This window comes from Carcharodon carcharias, chromosome 4, assembly GCF_017639515.1.
Source record: "Carcharodon carcharias isolate sCarCar2 chromosome 4, sCarCar2.pri, whole genome shotgun sequence".
NCBI classification, from domain to species: domain Eukaryota; kingdom Metazoa; phylum Chordata; class Chondrichthyes; order Lamniformes; family Lamnidae; genus Carcharodon; species Carcharodon carcharias.
Window position 1 is genome coordinate 150,427,225 of NC_054470.1, and position 18,774 is coordinate 150,445,998.

The 18,774-nt window shown below is 39.2% G+C and overlaps 1 protein-coding gene across 6 annotated transcripts in view; it reads right to left on the minus strand.

Annotated features, from left to right (window-relative positions):
• Positions 1-18,774, minus strand: part of ssbp2 (single-stranded DNA binding protein 2) — a 590,624-nt gene that overhangs the window by 6,957 nt on the left and 564,893 nt on the right. Inside the window, exon 18 of one of the 6 annotated variants that reach the window (XM_041185701.1) lies at positions 8,711-14,796. The exons of the other annotated variants lie outside the window; for them this stretch is intronic. Coding sequence (XP_041041635.1) covers positions 14,767-14,796 — 30 coding nt within the window. The 3' untranslated portion in view covers positions 8,711-14,766. Of the gene's footprint in view, positions 1-8,710; positions 14,797-18,774 lie in introns of those variants that run through there. 6 annotated transcript variants of the gene reach the window in all.

Sequence of the window (18,774 nt, forward strand, 5' to 3'; positions counted from 1 at the left end):
TGAAGAAGAGACTCTAAAAACGTTGAGCACTACCCATACCTCAACAGTCACCTCTCACAAAAGACCACCATTGATGAGGAGATCCAACACCCGATCAACTCTGCTAGCTCAGTCTTCTACAAACCATGGCAGTGAGTGCTTGACAACAAAGGCCTCTGCAAGGCAACAAAGGTTTTAGTATACAGAACAATTGTCATCACCACACCCAAGTACTGCAGCGAGGCCTGGACTATGCACCAGTGTCATTTAAGAGTGCTAGAGAAATTCCATCGGCAATGCATCTGCACCCTCCCAACGCATGGGAGGACCATCAGAAAAACTCTAGTGTCCTTCTTGAAGCCAGGTCCACAAGCCTTCAGGCAAAATTCATGAAAAATCACTTTTGATGAACTGACCACTGTGCACAAGGCTAAAAATCATCTACCCCCCCACCAGGTTTTGTTCTTTCAACTCTCAAATGGCCAATGTTCCAGGAGAGGATAAGGAAAACACATCAAAGACCTTCAACTGGCAATGAAGTGAGGCAGCATTCACTTTAATGACTGGTAGGAGCTTGTTATCAATCGCTCAGAATGGCAACAACTTGTCAACTTGTCCATCAAGCTGCATCATGCTTTGGAACCCAACGTCTTAATGATGAGGCAGAGCAGCAGGAAGGGAGGAAAGAAAAGGAAGCAAATCTTGTATTCTAGATCCCATTACCATTTGGGACATCCTGCACCATGTGCCCAAAGATCTGCAGATCGAAAATTGGCTTGTTCAGTCACATGAAGACCCATGGCAGAAACTCATGACTCTGAGTGGACCTTGAATCAAAGGGCAGCTGATGAAATTATATAAACGTATTTTCCTTCCTTGGTTCTCTCCCATGCATAGCGGCAACAGACAAATCACATGCTTATGTCTGTTTCCATGGCAAGGTCTTCCTGAAACAGGTCACCAGAGGCTATATAAGGGGCACAATTCCACACCAGGTATGGCTGAACAGGAGATTCTCCCACCTGTCATTGGTGCATTGGAAGGATTTACAGGTTGATGATCAACTTGTTTGGCCACATTATAAACATATCTTCCATGGCCATCAAGTCCTCGATTGGGACTTGAACCCAGAGTTTATGGCTCAGATGCTACCCACTGCGCCAGAAGACCAGTTATAAACATATCCAGTCATGCTTTGTTTGTGGAAATAATTTTTGAGCTTACAGTTTGAAAATGTCATTTAGGTATTCACGGAAAAGCTCATTGTGATATCTGTAGTACAAAACAAAACATTCACTATACTCAAATTTTAAAAATGCATCTTGGCATAGTGGAGTTTGATATGTTGCATTAAGCAGTATGCAGCAAATCAATAAAACCAGAACTCTCCAGTTTCACTCAAGAATCAAAAAGAACAGTATCCAATGTTTCAAACATGTGGCATCCTCTAATTATTGTGGAGAAATAATGAAATAATACAGTGGCATCTTAAAAAAAACAATTAAAGAAGCTTTAAAAGGTTCCACTGAACCAAGTTTTTAAGTGATAACATGAACAAGCAGCCTTGGGCTCAGTCTGCATGAAGCAAGTAGCAGATTAAAACCTAAAAGCTCATCACACATATAATATCATTAATGTGTACCACTGAGCTTCTGGGAGTTTTTGTGCTATGTTGGATCCCTGAGGAGATAGTTTCATCATAGCATTATTTCATTAGAGTATTCAGGTGGCCTGCACCTGAGATGCTCTCTCGCCTGCCAGGTAAGAAAAAAAATCAGGTACTGAACTGTGCAATTTCAGCAGCTTTGAGCCAGATTGTATGAGCATAATGATGGTAGTCAGTCAGACATCCTATTCCGGATGGAATATAGTTTAATGAAGTAGCAGGTATGTCAAAATCTTAATTAGCATAAAGACTGAAACTCTAACTGCACACAAAGATAACAAGATCCATTACTTTTTGTTCTAAAATTTGTATCATTAATTACAGCAGGTATGGGGAAATTCATAGGATGGTTATTGGAAAATTAAACTTTAGATGTGAACAGAATAATATACACTATAGCACAAAAAAGTATCCTTAAAAGCTCCTATGCAAGCAACAGGAAATCTAGTTATGCAGAAAGACGGTCCTGTGACAGATCACAGAGTGCGTGCACGGAACAATGAATATCAAAGGGAAGCAACTACTGGCACATATTTTCATATGTTCAGTGACTGTGAACCTTGATGAAGTGCTTAGCTGGGATTCATAATGAATCGAGAAGTGTGGGTGGTTCATGGAAAAGTGTAAATGAAGAAAGCCTAGAACAAATGAACAGTGACTGGCAGATAACACAAGAACACAGCTAGAAATTGAAATGCCTGTTAGATCATTTCCCAACTAATGTAGTGCATGTAATTGAAGAATGTACTATCACTATTTCATAGAAAACCCTGTCAACAAATCCAATTTCCTGAAGTCAACACTAAATAAAAGTAGCTAACAAGCTGCAATGTGCTGTCCTTAGATGGCAGAATATGCTGTAGGTTTGAAGTACTCAACGATAAAAAATTGCACAGAACACAACTGCCAATCCAAATAGTTCTGGTTAAGACATAATGGTCCAACACATTCCTCTAATATTAATATTTTTCAATTGCACTATCACATGGTATGGTATTTTGAAATAATATGTTATTATCAGCAACATGTTCTCCATTATTAGAATTCTTTCCATTACAACAGGCTGTTGTGTTTTCTACCTTATAAAAAGACACCAACCACACAAAGAGGACTGGTAACTCAATTATGTGGGTTCTTGAAGAGATGAAATTATATACAATACCTGGGAGGCTAGTTAAACACATCTGGTCTCTAGGGCAGCTCCTATCTCTTGCCTGATTACATGAGTATATACATCACATCCTGTCTGGTGGTGGACAGCAGTTTTAGGTCCGGCCCTTAAAGGAATACCACAACACCTCCTTTTTACTAACTTAAAATTGTGTACTTAAATAATCAGAACTATTTACATCACATCAAAAAAAAAACTTAGGTATTTAAACATACAATTATACAAAGTGATAGACTAATGAGTCTCTGAAGTGTAATTTGCAGATATGCCCAGACTTGGTTACTGTGAAATTGGTTTGAGATCACTGTATGTTCTCACAATTCTGGTTGACTGTATGAGTGTTGCATTTGGATCATGTCTTAGATCATGTTCTACTTCGATGGGGTTAGTGTTTCTTGTCGGCAGTTGGAGTATAATGTCAGAAAATGTGAGGTTTTCCACTTTGGCAGGAAGAATAGAAAAGCAGTATATTACTTAATGGAGTGAGATTGCAGAACTCCATGATACAGAGAGATCTGGGTGTCCTGGTACATGAACCACAAAAAGGTTAGTTTTCAGATACAGATTAGGAAGGCAAATGAAATGTTGTCATTTATTGCAAGGAGAATGGTATAAAAAAAGTAGGGAGGTTTTGCTACAGTTGTACAGTGTGTTGGTGAGACCACATCTGGAGTACTATTTTGGTCTCCTTACTCAAGAAAGGATATAATTGCATTGGAAGCTGTTCAGAGAAGGTTGACTTGACTAATTTCTGGATGAAGGGGTTGTCATCTGAGGAAAGTTTGGACGGGTTGGGCCTGTATCCATTGGAGTTCAGAAGAATGAGAGGGATGCTGAAGTGAATGCTGAAATGACGTTTCCCCTTAGGGAGAGATTAGAACTAGCGGACACAGTTTAAAAATAAGTGGTTTCCCATTTAAATCAAAGATGAGAATTTTTTTTCTCTCAGAAGGTCATTAGTCTCTAGAATTCTCTTCCCCAGAGAGCGGTGGAGGCTGGGACACTGAACATCTTTAGGGCTGAGTTAGATAGATTCTTGAATGACAAAGGAGTCAAAGTGGGAGTCAAAGGGGGTAGACAGGGACATAGAGCTGAAACCACAACCAGATCAGCCATGTAATTGAAGCATTCTGCAATTGAAGCATTGAAAAGGAAATTACACTGTTATCTGTAAAGGAAGAAGGTGCAGGGTTACAGGGAAAAGGGAGAAGATTGGAGGATTGTGCAGACATGAGGGCCTCCTCCTGCACCGTAACAATTCTGCGATTTTGTAAAAATTATCTTTTCAAATGGCAGAGCAGGCTCAAGGGGCCGATTGGTCTACTCCCTCTTCTAAGTTATATTTTCGCATATTGTCTGGTACTTTCCCACATTTGGCACCGGGTTCTTTGCAATGTCATGCTGTTGGGTGTTCGTGCTTATATGCTTGTGGTTCTGGATAGATGCTAATGATTTCAGCTGGATTCCATGTTCCATCGGTTAGGTGTTGTATTCATATGTCCAATGTTTGAGTTGGGTAATTCTTTGCCTACATGCCAGTCATGTGCATCCGTCATCTTCCCTTGTTTTTCAATGAATGCATCTCATGCTTGGATGAAGGAACTGAAGGTATGGTTGCTAAATTTGCTGATGACACAAAGATAGGTAGGATAGTAAGATGTGAAGAGAACACAAAGGAATATAGATAGATTAAGTGAATGGGCAAAGATCTGGAAAATGGAGTATAATGTGGGAAAGTGTGAAATTGTCCATTGTGGCAGGAAAAATAAAAAATAAGCAAATTATCTAAAAGGTGAGAGATTGCAGAGCTCTGAGATGCAAAGGGATCTAGGGTTCTAGTGCATGAATTGTAAAAGGTTAGTATTCAGGTACAGCATGTAATTAGGAAAGCTAATAGAATGTTATCATTTATTGCTAGGGGAATTGAATAGAAAAGTAGGGAGATTATGCTTCAATTATAAAGGGCATTAGCGAGACCACATTTGGAGTACTGTGGACAATATTGGTCTCCTTGTTTTAAGGAAGGAAGTAAGTGTGTTAGAAGCAGTTTAGAGAAGGTTTACTAATACCTGGATTGGGTGGGGTATCCTTTAAGGAAATGTTGGATAGGCTAGGCTTGTATTTGCTGGAGTTTAGAAGAGTAAGAGATGACTTGATTGAAACATATAAGACACTGAGGGATCTTCACAAGGTCGATGTGGTGAGGATGTTTCCTTTTGTGGGAGAATCTAGTACTGGGGCTACTGCTTAGAGATAAAGGATCACCCATTCTGACAGAGATGAGGAGAATTATTTTTCTCTCAGAAGGTTGTGAGTCTTTGGAACCCTCTTCCTCAATAGTAGTGGAAGCAGAGGCCAGGATTGTACCCTTGGTGATTTGGGGGCGAGGCCCGGTCGCCGAGAGGAAAATGACGCGGGATGATGTCGGGAGGAATCCCCGACACCATCCCGGTCCATTTAAGTTTTTAGGAAGGCGGGTGGACAGTGAAATTGAGGCCATTGACAGGCTATTTAAAGTAATTAAAGACCTGCCTGTCCAACCTTAAGGCTGGCGGGCAGACCAGGAGCCCCAGCGGGCTCCAGATTATTCATGAAACTTTATCCACTGGCGGGATGAAGTTTCATGTCCCTATTTTAAAAAATCAATAAAGTTGAGTAATGTTGTCATATGAGGGGGATATGTTAATAATTTTTAAATTTTTGTATTTTTAAAGTTTTTCGGACTGTCACTGATCTCCCTGAGACACCAATTTGTCTCAGGGAGAAGTGCGCTCTTTCGCGCGCATGCGAAAGAGCACACTTTGACTGTTGGGGAATCCCTCCCCCCACCGCACAGGGAGCGCATAATGCTTCCCATTGGGGATGCCGCTGGGTGGGCCTTAATTGGCCCGCCCACTCAAAATGGCGGCGGGCCCCGTTTCAGTGGTGGGGTACGGCTGCCATCCAAGGGCAAGATTCTGCCCAGGGTCTTTGAATATTTTTAAGGCAGAGGTATATAGATTCTTGATAAGCAAAGGGGTGAACAGCTATCGAGGGTATGTGGGAATGTGGATTTGAGGTTACAGTCAGATCACCTGTGATCTCATTGAATGTCGGAGTAGGTTCAAAAGGCCCGAGTGGCCTACTCCTGCTCCTGATTCATATGTTCATTTGTACTCCTGGAAGTATCGATGGATAATGATAGGAAAAGGTTGTTCGCACTTGTCTGCTGAACAATAATTCTGTTGGTGAAGGAATGGTTGCACTGAGCTGTGTGGTTCTAAGGTGTAACAAGTGACGTGCAAATGCTGTTTCGTTTGCCAACATTATAAAATTAAGGACTTTACTGTACATACCATATATTCCGCCTCACCATTGGACCTGGGATAGTGTGGTGATGAGATAGTGTAGTTAACTTCAACTTTTCACACATTACCTTGAATGGGTTTCCAGCATATTGGGGTTCATTGTCCAAAACAACCTCTTGTGGTGGCCCCAATAGACTAAACTTTGAACTCAATGGGCAGAATTTTATGGCCCCATATCGGCAGAGACAGGGCCATAAAATGCGGCAAGCCATTATGAACCCCATTGAAGACAGCGAGAATGTAAAATCCCGCTGTCGTAAAATTCTGCCCAATGTGTCTGCAATGGTTGTGCTGGATGTGTTGTTAAATGACAGATAATGGGAAAATTTGATAAATAATCAGTCGCAACCAAGAAGTCTTCTCCAATGCAATTCTGGTCCATCAACATTCGGGTGCTTTTGTGAGATAACAATGATTCTTTGTGATAACTGGGCATGTAGGCTTGGCATAACTCACATTCCTCCATGGCTGTTTCGATGTCTCCATTCATCTCTGGCTTGTATACTGATTTTATAGCCAGTATCCCAGTTCATTCTATCCGCATATGCACTTGGTTCTATTGCTTTAGGAGGTCAGGTTTAAGGGGTTCTGGAATAGGGACTTGCTTGCCTTTGAAGATAATACCTTGGGATATCCTGAGCTCATTTCTACCATGCCAAAATTCTTAGAACCTCTGGAAAGTCTTGGAAGGATTCTGGCCAGCCACCAAAAACAGTCCTCCATAATTGTTGCAACGCTGGATGTTTCTTGGTGCAGCTGCAGGCATTTATACTGCCCAAAACTCATGAGGTCGATATGTAAGGTCGATATTTCAGTATCGATGAGATCTACTTGTAGGTCTAAGGAAATATCTGCAGTTTTAGACAGGTTGAGTAAACAACTTAAAGTATCAAATGTGACCATGGAACTGCCCGGCTTGTTGCATATGTCACTGTCATAGCCTTGTACTTTGATGAGTAAGCGCTGTAATCTGGGTGGTGCACTAGTTAAAGATGTTCTCCAGATCATTTCAAGCAGTGTGCAATCAGTTTCCATGATGAACTGTTTTTACAAAAGATTGGAAACATTGGATTCCAAAAACCAAGGCTAATGTTTCCTGTTCGATATTCGAAGATACATCCTGGAATTTCACATATGATGCAGTCTAAGACCAGAATTTCTGGCTTTACGAGCAGGGTTGGGGCCCGCTCACCGAGGTGTAAAATGACGCGGGGTGACATCGGGCATGAGTCCTGACGTCACCGTGTGTCACTTAGATTTTCAGTTCGGCGGGTGCGCAACTGACTCGGCTGCACGCCCGCTGAACTGTCAAAGGCCTATTAAGGCCGTTTAAAGACTAATTAAACTAATAAACTGAGCTGCCCGTCCAACCTTAAGGTTGGCGGGCAGATGAAGAGCCCAGGCAGCCTTCGCATTTTTCATGGAACCTCATCAACTGTCGGGATGAGGTTTCATGAAGTGTTTAAAAATTGAACAAAAATTTTTATAAAAATTCATTGACATGTCCCAGCTCATGTGACACTGTCATATGAGGGAACGTCTTAAAATTTTTTCTTTTCTTTATTTAGATTTTTAAAACAGTGCCTCAGGGAGGTTTCTACGCTCTTTCATGCACATGCGTGAAAGACCATAGGCCCCCACTCAGTGAACCCCCCCACCCACCCGCACAGTGAGTGCACAGCGCTTCTGGGTGCACGTCACTCTGGGCGGCATGGACCCGATCGATGACACCCCATCCATCCCGGATGGGGGGAAAATTCTCCTCTATGTGTTGTTGGAAAAGACCTTGGTTTATGGAAAGTCCAAATGGTAATCATTGGAAACAGTGACTTCCAAACGGTGTGCAGAATGTCATTAGCTCCTGACAGATCTTTTCCAAATGTACCAAAAAAGATGGCTTGATATGAGACTTGTAGTCTACCTCTGCCTTAAAAATATTCAAAGACTCTGCTTCCACTGCCTTAGACAAAGTGGGTTCCAAAGACTCACAACCTTCTGAGAGATATAGAATATCTAGGATGACCATAGTGAATTGTTGTAGCGATATTGAAGTGTGATGGATACCAGGGATAGAATCTCTGAGCCATTGTAGGCTGTGAACTTGGCAGTGGTTGGTTGAGCCATCACTTTCCACTTCTCTGTGTACGGGTTTTTTAGTAAGCAAAGTGGAACAATGTTAGCACTCGCACCCATATCAATTTCTGTCCGTAGCATATAGTTCCTAAGCTTCTGTGGGCATACAATGTGAATAGTTACAAAGGCTTCGGATAGTACAATGGTGTCAATACGCTCTGTGCTGTTGACTGTATGAATGCCTGCTCACTGTGTATGTTAATGCTCGGTCATCCACAATCCACAACAAAATTGTGCAGACACTAAACTGTGCAAGAAATTTGGCCCAAAAGTTTTCACCCTCAGACCACTGATTCACTTGGATAGGCATATCTTTAAAATAATTCCAAGTCTTTGCCTAAAAGCAATATCTCTACTTAAGAAACTTGGCAAAAAGTCAGATTACCTGTTTAAATCAAGGAACAAGGCCTATTATACATTTGTTGTAACAGTTTAATGAGCATTTTTTTCAATCTAAGAAATTTTACAATTTAAAGAACATACAAATGGTGTAATACATAATGTGCTGAACAATAAACCAGGACACATTGCTAATTAGTACTCAGGAACACAAAGAAAAGTGAAGGTAAAACTATTAAATACAATACTGTTGTGCCTGCAGGAACAAATACAAAAATGTAAAACATTGGGGTAAGGAAATTCATTTTACACATAGTTCATGCAATGTTGTGCAGTGCTGGGCAGCCATCAAGATATGCTTCAAACTTTATACAGCAACTTCTATAAGCCATCTGCATAAATTAAATTTGCCCTAAAAACCTAAAGTTATATTATTTTTCAATTTTAAATGGGTACTGAACTGATAAGTTGATTCTTTCACATATTCATGGACAACACATAATAAAGGTTGGAATTTGCAACATGTATTGTTAAATTAATTGAAAAGTAAGATATGTTTTGATTTTATTTTTACTAGAAGAAACAAATTGAAATTCAGAATGTTTGGTGACTGCTTATTATATCAAATTGATTTGAAGAACAAAATAAAAAAAGCACATTTTTTTCTTTTGCGTATAATATAGTTGTGGCAATGTCACCGGTTAATAGATCTGTGACAACGTCCCGTAAAATCACCAGAAATCATGAATTTCTACCTCCTGGAGTTTCATTCTAACTCTACACTCACAGAAACAACTCTTTTCAGCAGTTTCTTCAGATCAGTTGGACCTCAGCAGTTGACACCAAGTACAAATGCAATCCAAATACCGTGACTTCCCCTACTACTGTACAAATAGTTTAGAGCAAATGGTTATCTTCTTTAAGCCTACCTGGCAACGCAAATTTAACTGGTTAAAATATTATTTACCATTTTATATGCATTAGAATAAAAGTCAGATTACCTGTTTTCCAGAATGAGAGTCTAACTACCCAAGTACAGCACTAATGGAACAGTGAATTTGATTTAGAAAGAACTGTACTAAAAAAATCAAGTTGTCTGAAAAACACAGTATGGCTGCTCTTTGGCCCAACTCAGCTAAATTTATATTTTAAAAAAACATTACTATACAACAGCTTTTAGAGTAATTCATCTATGTTTTCTTCAAGAAATTCAGTTAAGTTTTAAAGTGTGGATCACTCAAAATAAGTCAAAACAAAATAACTTCCAATGCACTTAATTTTCTGTAAGTATATGAACTTCATAAAAAGTTTAGGTTACATAAAAAAGAATGTGCAATTTATTTGATACTTAGGAGAAAGTATAAACCCAAAGAGATAAATCAAAACAAAGCAGGCCTATAAGCATTTATTTGATATTGTACCTCCTTCTGTAAATTAATCGTTTGGAAAACAAATTGTTTAGCTTTGCAGTTTTTATATAAGTGCAATTTACATCATGTGCCTATAATGGAACATATCACTGGATTCTACAGGGACATGCATCTTTATTAATGTTTAATCTAGAATTTGTCATTTTAAAGTTAGAGGAAAATATACTCAATTGTTCTTTTCATTAAAAAAAACTATAGATATTCAGGGCAAAATGATATTTCAATTAGAAGAGCTGAATTTAGTGTTTCTGGCAGTTTGTTTAGTTGGCTGAAATCTTTAATACAATCCACATCAGAGATTCCAGAATTGGTTAAGCATGCTCGACAAGGCAAAAATCAAATACAAAAAGAAAACCAAAATAATAAAGAATTGGCTAATTCTGTGACATACTAACAATAACTACAAAAACACACGCTACATGGAATCAATTTGCGCTTTACAACAGTATTTTACAGTATAAACCATGGTCAAGACAAAGTTTCTTACACAAACTACATTATTTTACATAACACACCAGAACGACTTTTGGAACAATTACCACTCTGTTATTGCAGCTACCTATCCATCGCAGAATTAAATTTATTTATATTTACCTTTAATAATCTCTTGTGCAAATGTTGGAAAAATAGTGGCAAATGGTAAAAGATCACTTGATTTTCTGATTCCAAAAGCGTGTGGCCTATTAGATCCTAAGAGTACTGCTTACGGGAATTTCCCATTAGAGGTGGGATTTCCTCTCAAATAACCATTTCTCAATGAGAGGCACAAAGTAAAGGCAATATTATAGAAATCATGGCAAAATACATGGGAAAACTGTCACAAAATTATTTTTCATAACTAACTTACATGGTTTACAAGTTGGCCTTTTGAACTTCACTGACTTGAACAAATCCTGCTAATCAGAAATATTCTGTGTTGTACTGTGGTTCTACCTACACAATTGTAACATAATTGAACTAGTTTTAGCATGTAACCTGAATAGATACCAGTCAAATGTGAAATATAATTTCAGATAAAAGCAAAATACTGCAAATGCTGGAGATCTGAAATACCAACAGAAAGTGCTGGAAAAACGCAGCAGGTCTTGCCGCATCTGTGGAGTGAGAAACAGATTTAATGCTTAAGTCCAATATAACTCATATTGAAGAGTCATATTGGACTTGAAACATTAACTCTATCATTTCAGATATTTGAATGAATATTCATCATTGTACATTTTGAATTAAGCAAAATATCCCTACAGCCAAACAATTCGGACAAATTAAAAGTATGTATCATAAATAATTGGCTGTTAAACATGTTCAATTGCTGGTGGACATGAAGCAATTCCAATGGTCTGAAGCCAAGAGAGGGACTGAGAAATTGGAAATGTACTTTATTAAAGTTATTGACCTAACAAGTATGATACAATGACATACTGGACTAAACCGGACTCCAGTTTAGAAAAATAAACAGTGCTACCTCATAATATTCAGTGCTTATATGAACGTAAGGGACAGACCATGCATATACAAATAATGAATGCAATTAATATAGGCCCTCTAAACAAACTACCTCTGTGGGTAAAACAATAAAAAAATTAAGGTGATTTTCATCTAGGTTTTGGGCAGAAACAGGTGGTAGTAGAATATAAATCATGGTATAGCTCGAGCCACCCTATTCCCGCTGACAATCAGCTAACTGTGATTTTGGAGCAGTCTGGGAAACAGGTGAGCAGTGTCCTGCCTGAAATAAGTAGGAGATTACTTACATTGTGTGAAAACTAGGGGGTCCTACACCATATTTAGGATCTCAAAGCAAATTTAGTTAACAGTGGGTGAAGTGCACACTTTGAGTGGAGCTTCCTGTTCATTGCAGAGCTCCTGTAATTTCCCACTCCAACCCCGTTAACGTCTGGCTTGGTTCCATAGAGCAGCTGCAAATATCCCAACTGTTCCCAACCTGGTTATTCAGTATTGGAAGTTCACCAATATTACTGAAATGAGGCTTGATCTTGCAATGATTCAGACCTCATGCTGATGACAATACCTTGTCCACCCCTGCTAGATTTATGCAAATTTTAAAAATCACCCCGGTTGATATACCTTATTTCTCAGCAAGAAAATCAAATGAATTTCAATGAGTTATAAATAGTTTATAAAATGGAAACAATAAACAACAAAGCAAGAAAGCACATTTTCTTTCAGGTTGTTGGTGGTGGGCAGTGGCTTATGAAAATATAAACCAGTTATCTGCTATCAATATGTAACCCAAATACTTAATGCGCTAATGCTGTGATATCTTTTTCACTTAAATTGTTTAATATAACAAGGCTAGATGAACCACTTGGATGAGTAACACTGATCATCCCAGCTCTAAAGAACAACTCTCCAGAATTCTAAAACAAGACAAAATATAACTAAGTCTTAATGTACTCAGGATTCCATGAAGCTTACAGAGATAGTAGCATTTTGGCCTGGTTCAGTAAAAAAAAAGGTCTGGAAGTTCAAAATGTCTTTCTTTAGTACAAGCCATGGCTTGTACAACAATGTTACTTGCATGCTCAGATCATTTGGTGAGAACAGGCCAGTTCTTCCTAGAACCAGAATGCTCTAAATCACAACATTAAATATGCCATACTGGCATAACTTCACAAAAGTCACAAAATTGTCATCATATTTCAGCAAACTGTCACTAAAAGAAAGCTAACTATAACCACCTCAACAAATAGGCATTGTATTCAGACTGAAATTCAAAATTGTGTGTGATTACTAAGCATTTGACTTGGTACTGGCATTACATTTCTGGTTAATATATAAATCATCTGCAAAAGATAATACAAGAAAAAGGTCTGACTGACCATATTAAAGTTAGTTTTTTGGGGTGTGGCGGTGCCTTTTTTGTTTCACTTATACATATCACTTCATGCAAGCAGAAGATTATAATGATCAAATTGTTGTACAGAAACTCCATACCTGTTAGGGCCTTTTCAAATGAGGAACCATGGAAAGGATTACATGAACAATTTTCTTATTTTGTTATTTCACTAAGTGTTCACTGATTGCTTAGTTTCTCAATACATTTTAGAGGGATCCACTGCCATAATTATAAATGATCACCAAATGTCACAATTACATTGATCAGTAGCAAAAAATTGCCTCCGATGTTGTATTGTGCAATCATTATTACTAGTTCCCTTGTTGAAGTCTTTGAAAAGTTAAAAAAAATGTTCTATACTTAAATTTATTGGCCTCCAATAGAAAATTGTATTAGTAACAAGAGATGCCAACTGCAGTGAGTCAGTTAACCTCTAACAGTTACAATATAATTGTATAATTCTTTAATATATATAATTAAAGCGTATTTTAAAATCATTATTCCATGTGGGAAAATGTTGGTAATTCCCATTGAAATATCTTCCTTTTATGTGGTCTGAGAACTGAAAAAGTTAGCCTGCATTTTGTACAAAAATTTTACACTGATTTCACTCTCAGTCCAGAAAATATTCCCATAGGAAAAGGCCCTAACTGCAGTAACTTTGAGAACCCTCAATCTCATACACATACAAATCAAAAACCAAACAAAACAAAAACTGCAGTTTGTTACAATCTACACAATGTACATTTACAATATATCATTTTGCACAGAAGGAAGAATAAGGAATACATGAAAATTTACAAAAGATAGTTTCATTTTCATTTTTTTTAAAAAGAGGTAATGGCTAAAATGCAGATCTTTATGGGGTGACATTAAATAAGGAAGATTGGCCATCTTCTGTTAGTGGTGGACCAAGGTCACACAGGTTGTACAATTTACCTCAAATATTCCTAGTCGCACTCCCAGATCACTATGTCTTAGCATATTTTACTGTTATCAGGGTAGAGAGGAAAAAAGAGAAATAAAAAGAATATTCTGCAATTTCTGAGCTGCAATGACTATAGCACTTATTGGCTATTATCAGTGACCATAAGCATATCCCATGTAGTGTTCAACACTGATATGCCAGAACTGTATTTATGGACCTGAATCCACCACCACACTCTATGATTAAAAGACAGGCTCTCTCCTATAACACAGGACAATTAATGTAGTTCTAATTCAATGAATAACACTTACTGAACACAATGTTAAGTGCAAGCTTTTCATTTGCTTTTCTTTTTCCCTTCCATGTTTATTTTATCCTATGGTGTTTGGCTAGTATATTTGCTCTGCTAACCAGCAATGATATCTCATAAAGCATAAAAAGAGGTATTATTGGGAGCCTATTTATGCAATACAAAATTACAAGTAACATAACTTGAGATACTTAGACTAAAAAATGAATTTGGAAGGGAAAAACAGAAGAAAGAAGACTCACATTAAGCCGTGTTTCTGATTGTATTCTTTCAAACAGCTGAATCAAGCACACCATGTCTTATTAAACTGTGGGAGGTCATGTAAGTTACTGTGTGATGCCTAGATCAGGCATCTCCTACATTTAAATGATTGAACTGTTCAGTCTCTGAGGTTTTGTAAACTTAAAAAGAATATTTTGGACCCGCTTTCAGTACACATTGAGACACTATTGTCATTTACAGAAGAACAACAGGGTCTTTGCTAGAGTCAAAACCTCTGTTTCCTGTAGACCTTTGTAAAATATTTCATTCTTCTCTTGGATGTACTTATTTCATCTTTTAAGAGGGAAAACCATTCTGGTCTTGATCAAGAGGATGGATACAAGATCACACACTCATTGTCATGCTTGGTGAATACTGTGAAGAACAAACAAAACAGCATATAAATGTCATTTAAGGATCAAGTGTTTTGTTTTATCGGCAAATATATGGAAACAATGTCAACATATTATGAACGTAAACATCTATACTAATCAATTCTTCTTATTGCATTCTAATCAATATATAACCACGGTTTAGAATATTTTACACTAGTCCTGGAAAAAGCATTATGAATTCAAATCTGCTCAAATTCTCCCACTAGGTGAACTATTAGAGGTTTAAACAGGTACTGCAATGTTAATTGGAATGGGGGACAACTACAGGCATAATATAGCTGGCATGAGCGATACAATGGAATTTGCTTGATATATGGATTCTGAGTGCTGCTGATGTTTCGAAGTTGTTCCCATCTCCATTTTGTACTGGGTTGCATGGCACTTAAACTGAAGCTTTAACAATGGTTCATCAGAAATCTGTCATTATCCAACCCCTTCCCCACAGGAAATTTGATTGAATTAATGATTGAATTTTTTGAAGAGGTGACTAGGTGTGTAGATGAGGGCAATGCATTTGATGTAGTCTACTTGGGCTTCAGCAAGGCTTTTGATAAGGTCCTGCATGGGAGACTGATAACGAATGTAAGAGCCCATGGGATCCAAGGTAATTTGGTAAATTGTACCCAGAATTGGCTGAGTGGCAGGTAGCAGAGGGCGATGGTCAAGGGGTGTTTTTGTGACTGGATGCTTGTGTCCAGTGGAGTTCCACAGGGATCAGTGTTGGGTCCCTTGCTGTTTGTGGTATATATAAACCATTTAGACTTGAACATAGTGTAAATTTGTGGATGACACGAAAATTGGTGGAGTGGTAAATAGTGTGAAGGATAGCCTTAGATTACAGGAGGATATAGATGGACTGGTCAGATGGGCTGATCAGTGGCAAATAGAATTTAATCCGGATAAGTGTGAGGTGGTGTACTTGGGCAGGACAAACAGGAATACACGATGAATGGTAGGACCCCGAGAAGTACCAAGGATCAGAGGGAACTTGGTGTGCATGTCCACCAGTCCCTTAAGGTAGCAGGATAGGTAGATAAGATGGTTAAGAAGGCATATGGGATACTTGCCTTTATTAGCCGAGGCATAGAATATAAGAGCAGGGGGGGTTATGCTGGAACTGTATAAAACACTGGTTAGATCATAGCTAGGGTATTGCAAGCAGTTCTGGAATCCGCATAATAGGAAGGATGTGATTGCACTAGAGAGAGTGCAGAGGAGATTTACCAGGATGTTGCCTGGGCTGGAGAGTTTTGGTTATGAAGAGAGATTGGATAGACTGGGGTTATTTTTCCTGGAGCAGAGGAGATTGAGGGGGGACATGATAAAATTATGAGGGGCAGGAAGGAACTTTTCCCCTTGGTGGAGGGATCAACAACCAGGGGGCATAGATTTAAGGTAAGGGGCAGGAGGTTTAGAGGAAGAATTTTTTCACCCAGAGGGTGGTGGGAATCTGGAACTCACTGCCTGAAAGGGTGGTAGAGGCAGAAACCCTCATAACATTTAAGAAGTATTTGGATGTGCACTTGAGATGCCATGGCATACAAGGCTACGGGCCTAGTGCTGGAAAATGGGATTAGAATAGTTAGGTACTTGTTTGACTGGCACAAACTCGATGAGTCAAAGGGCCTTATGCTGTGCTGTAGACCTCTATGATTCTATGAAACTGTGGCAACTCACCAAACTTACTATGACAGCATCTTTCAGCTAAGTGACTTCTACCACTGAGGAGGACAAGAATGCAAATATCATTGGAACCCCATCAAGTCAAGGTTCCCCTCCAAGTCATACACCATACTATCCTGAACCTCTGTTCCTTGAAGCTTTTCTGTTAGAAAACTCAATCTTCAATTATCCACTTTCTCACGGCTCTCAAGCTCTTCTTCCTCAGGAGACACATCCATTTGCTCTGTCTACTTAACTCCACAACTCATACTGTTTAAGTAAAGAAGCTACTTCTGAAGTCCCTATTTATTACTTTTCTTTTGTTAAACATGTGTCCCCCTAGTATTTGAACCGTTAAGCATCATCAATTTACACTCTGAATTGCTTAATATTTGAAAAACTCACTTAAAAAATTAACTTTATGCAGTTTTTGAACAAAGATTAAAAATAGACAGAATATTGCTGAATACATCTAATCAAATCGCACAGAAGAACTCAAGTCACAGAAAGGCTTAGAGAAACAGTGGGAGATAGAGAATGCTGACAAACAGAAAGATTTGAAAGGGAAGGGGCAATACTGGACCTGGTATTAGGGAATGAACCTGGCCAGGTGGTTGAAGTTTCAGTAAGGGAGCATTTCGGGAAAAGTGACCATAATTCAATAAGTTTCAAAGTACTGGTGGATAAGGATAACAGGAGTCCTTGGGTTAAGGTGCTTAATTGGGGGAAGGCTAATTATAACAATATTAGGCAGGAACTGAGGAATCTAGACTGGAGGTGAATGTTTGAGGGCAAATCAACAACTGACATATGGGGAGCTTTCAAACGTCAGTTGATAAGAATTCAGGACCGGCATTTTCCTGCTAGAATGAAGGATAAGCATGGCAAGTTTCAGGAACCTTTGATAACGAAGGATATTGTGAGATTAGTCAAAAAGAAAAGGGAAGCATTCGTATGGGCTAGAAGGCTGGGAACAGATGAAACCCGTGGAGAATATAAAGAAAGTAGGAAGAAACTTAAGCAAGGAGTCAGGAGGGCTAAAAGGGGTCATGAAAAGTCACTGGCAACCAGGATTAAGGAAAATCCCAAGGCCTTTTATACATATGTAAAAAGCAAGAGGGTAGCCAGGGAAAGAGTGGGCCCACAGGGACAGAAGTGGGAATCTGTGTGTGGAGCCAGAAGAAATGGGAGAGATACTAAATGAGTACTTCTCATTAGTATTCACCAAAGAGAAAGACTTAGCGGTTGATTTGTCTAGGGAAGAGTGTGCAGATAGCCTGGATCATGTTGAGATCAAAAAAGAGGTGGTGTTAGGTATCTTGAAGAATATTAAGGTGGATAAGTCCCCAGGGTCAGATGGGAACTACCCCAGAGTACTGAGGGAGGCAAGGGAGGAGATTGCTGGGGCCTTGACAGAAATCCTTGTATCCTCACTGGCTACGGGTGAGGTCCCAGAGGACTGGAGAATGGCCAATGTTGTTCCATTGTTTAAGAAGGGCAGCAGGGATAATCCAGGAAATTACAGGCAGGTGAGCCGTATGTCAGTGGTAGGGAAATTATTGGAGAAGATTTTTCGTGACAGGATTTACTACCATTTGGAAGCAAATGGGCGTATTAGTGAGAGGCAGCATGGTTTTGTGAAGGGGAGGTGGTGTCTCACTAACTTGATCGAGTTTTTTGAGGAAGTGACAAAGATGATCGACGATGGAAGGGCCGTGGATGTTATATACATGGATTTCAGTAAGGAAAGACTTCCCTCATGGAAGACTGGTACAGAAGGTAAAGTCGCATGGGATCAGAGGTGAGCTGGCAAGATGGATACAGGATTGGCTTGGTCATAGAAGACAGAGGGTAGCAGTGGAAGGGTGCTTTTCTGAATGGAGAGCTGTGACTAGTGGAGTTCCGCAGGGATCAGTGCTGGGACCTTTGCTGTTTGTAGTATACATAAATGATTTGGAGGAAAATGTAACTGGACTAATTAGTAAGTTTGCAGATGACAATAAGGTTGGAGGAGTTGCAGGTAGTGAAGAGGATTGTCAAAGGATACAACGGGATATAGATCGGTTGGAGACTTGGGCGGAGAAATGGCAGACGGAGTTTAATCCGGACAAGATAATGCATCTTGGAAGGTCTAATACAGGCAGGAATTATACAGTAAATGGCAGAACCCTTACGTGCATTGATGGGCAGAGGGATCTGGGTGTACAGGTCCACGGGTCAATGAAAGTGGCAATGCTGGTGGATAAGGTAGTCAGGAAGGCATACAGAATGCTTGCCTTCATTGGCAGGGGTATTG